The sequence below is a fragment of the Tiliqua scincoides genome, chromosome 10, assembly GCF_035046505.1.
Source record: "Tiliqua scincoides isolate rTilSci1 chromosome 10, rTilSci1.hap2, whole genome shotgun sequence".
NCBI lineage: Eukaryota > Metazoa > Chordata > Lepidosauria > Squamata > Scincidae > Tiliqua > Tiliqua scincoides.
In genome coordinates this window covers 21,176,797-21,178,515 of record NC_089830.1, presented here as the reverse complement: position 1 = coordinate 21,178,515, position 1,719 = coordinate 21,176,797, and the positions used below count along the sequence as shown (strand labels likewise).

Below are 1,719 nucleotides of genomic sequence, written 5' to 3'. Positions count from 1 at the left end.
AACACGTGTCCTGGAATTCGTTCTGAGTTCTATGGTCGGTGAGCCACTCTGGAGGCTTCTTTGAAGGGAAAAAAGTTGGGGAAACTTTTGATAATGTGATGTCTAATGGTTGGAGCACCATCTTGCTATGGGGCAGATCCAAGCAACCTTGGAGACAGGATGACCACAGTTGATGGGAAAGATTGCAGGTGAATTTTGCCCTTGGAGGGTTTGAGAGCTAGGAAGTATTGCCTGATCTATGTAAAAAAAATCACATATATTTCCTCCCCCCTTCACTTCCAGAAGCTGAGAGGATGGCCAAGACTCTAGCCCTTACCGCCTACATTCTCACCTTCCTCACCGGCCTCCCGTCCAATCTCCTGGTCTTCTATGCGTTTCTGTTGAAAGTACTTCGAAATCCAGCCCCTATAGACATCTTCCTGCTGAACCTGACTGTGTCTGACATTATCCTTCTGGTCTTCCTGCCCTTCAAGATAGTGGAGGCTGATGCAAACATGACATGGCCCCTTCCTTCCTTCCTCTGCCCGCTCACCAACTTCTGCTTCTACAGCAGCATCTACACCAGCACCCTCTTCCTGATGGGGGTCAGCGTGGAGCGCTATCTATGCGTCGCGTACCCCGTCGCGTACAAGTTGAACCGCAAGGTGTCCTACGCAACGGCGGTCAGTGTCTTCTTCTGGTTGCTGGCCTACTCCCATTGCAGTGTTATCTATATAGTGGAAAACCACAATGTCTCCCTCAGCAAGTCATACAATGACACCACGTGCTTTATGGTGTTCTCCGAAAGCCAGCTGCGCATCCTCCTCCCTGTCCGGCTGGAACTCTGTGTGGTCCTCTTCTTCCTCCCTTTCCTCATCACCATTTTCTGCTATGTGAACGTGATCCGCATCCTGGCCTCTCTGCCCAATGTCCCGCCCCACAAGAAGCAACGGGCTATGGGCCTGGCCGTGGTGACCTTGCTCAACTTCACCATCTGCTTTGGCCTCTTCAACATCTCCCACATTGTGGGCTTCATTCAGAACAGGAGCCCCAACTGGAGAGTTGAGGGCTTCCTCCTCAGTACCTTCAATACCACCCTGGACCCGGCTGTGTTCTTCTACTCCTCTGCCACCATTCGAAGAACCTTTGCCCACTGCTGGTTTGGCTTGTGCAGGAAACTCCAGGCTGTGGCGTCCTTGTGTCGTTTGACTTGCTGGAAAGGTCCCAGAAACAGTAGCCAAGGACTAGGAACGGAGAGAGGATCTGTTTCCAGACTCCAGGGTGTATTCACTGTGGACGGTAGACTTACCGATGTGTCCGCCGAGCACGCTGAGAAGATAACGGGAGACTCAAGCCATCCAGCAATGTGCAAACAAGCACACCACACTAAGCACCAACAACACTAATGCAAAAAAAGTTGCATGGAATGGAGACCTTGCACCTTGCAGTTGAATCCTTGCAGTTCAACAGCACCTTGCAGTTGAATCCTTGCAGTTCAACAGCACCTTGCAGTTGAATCTGGCCATTGAGTCCCTTCTCCTTGACTTCCTCTGCTTTGCTCTTCATACTGGTCAGACATGCTAGAACTGGGCACTATACACAAACATCCTTGTACATGAACATAAAAAACCTAGGGTCAATAATATCATGGGTCCATTCAGCTGGATAGTCCGTGATCACCTGGGCATCTGTACCTGCCCATTGATCCAATCCAGTGGGCTTGGATGCTCAATTGGCCAT

The 1,719-nt window shown here is 50.6% G+C and overlaps 1 protein-coding gene across 1 annotated transcript; it reads left to right on the top strand.

The window, feature by feature from the left end:
* Positions 1-293: 293 nt before the first annotated feature.
* Positions 294-1,385, top strand: LOC136661541 (free fatty acid receptor 2-like). The gene has a single exon (XM_066638828.1). It carries the CDS (start codon positions 294-296, stop codon positions 1,383-1,385), a length of 1,092 nt encoding a protein of 363 aa, XP_066494925.1.
* Positions 1,386-1,719: the final 334 nt, after the last annotated feature.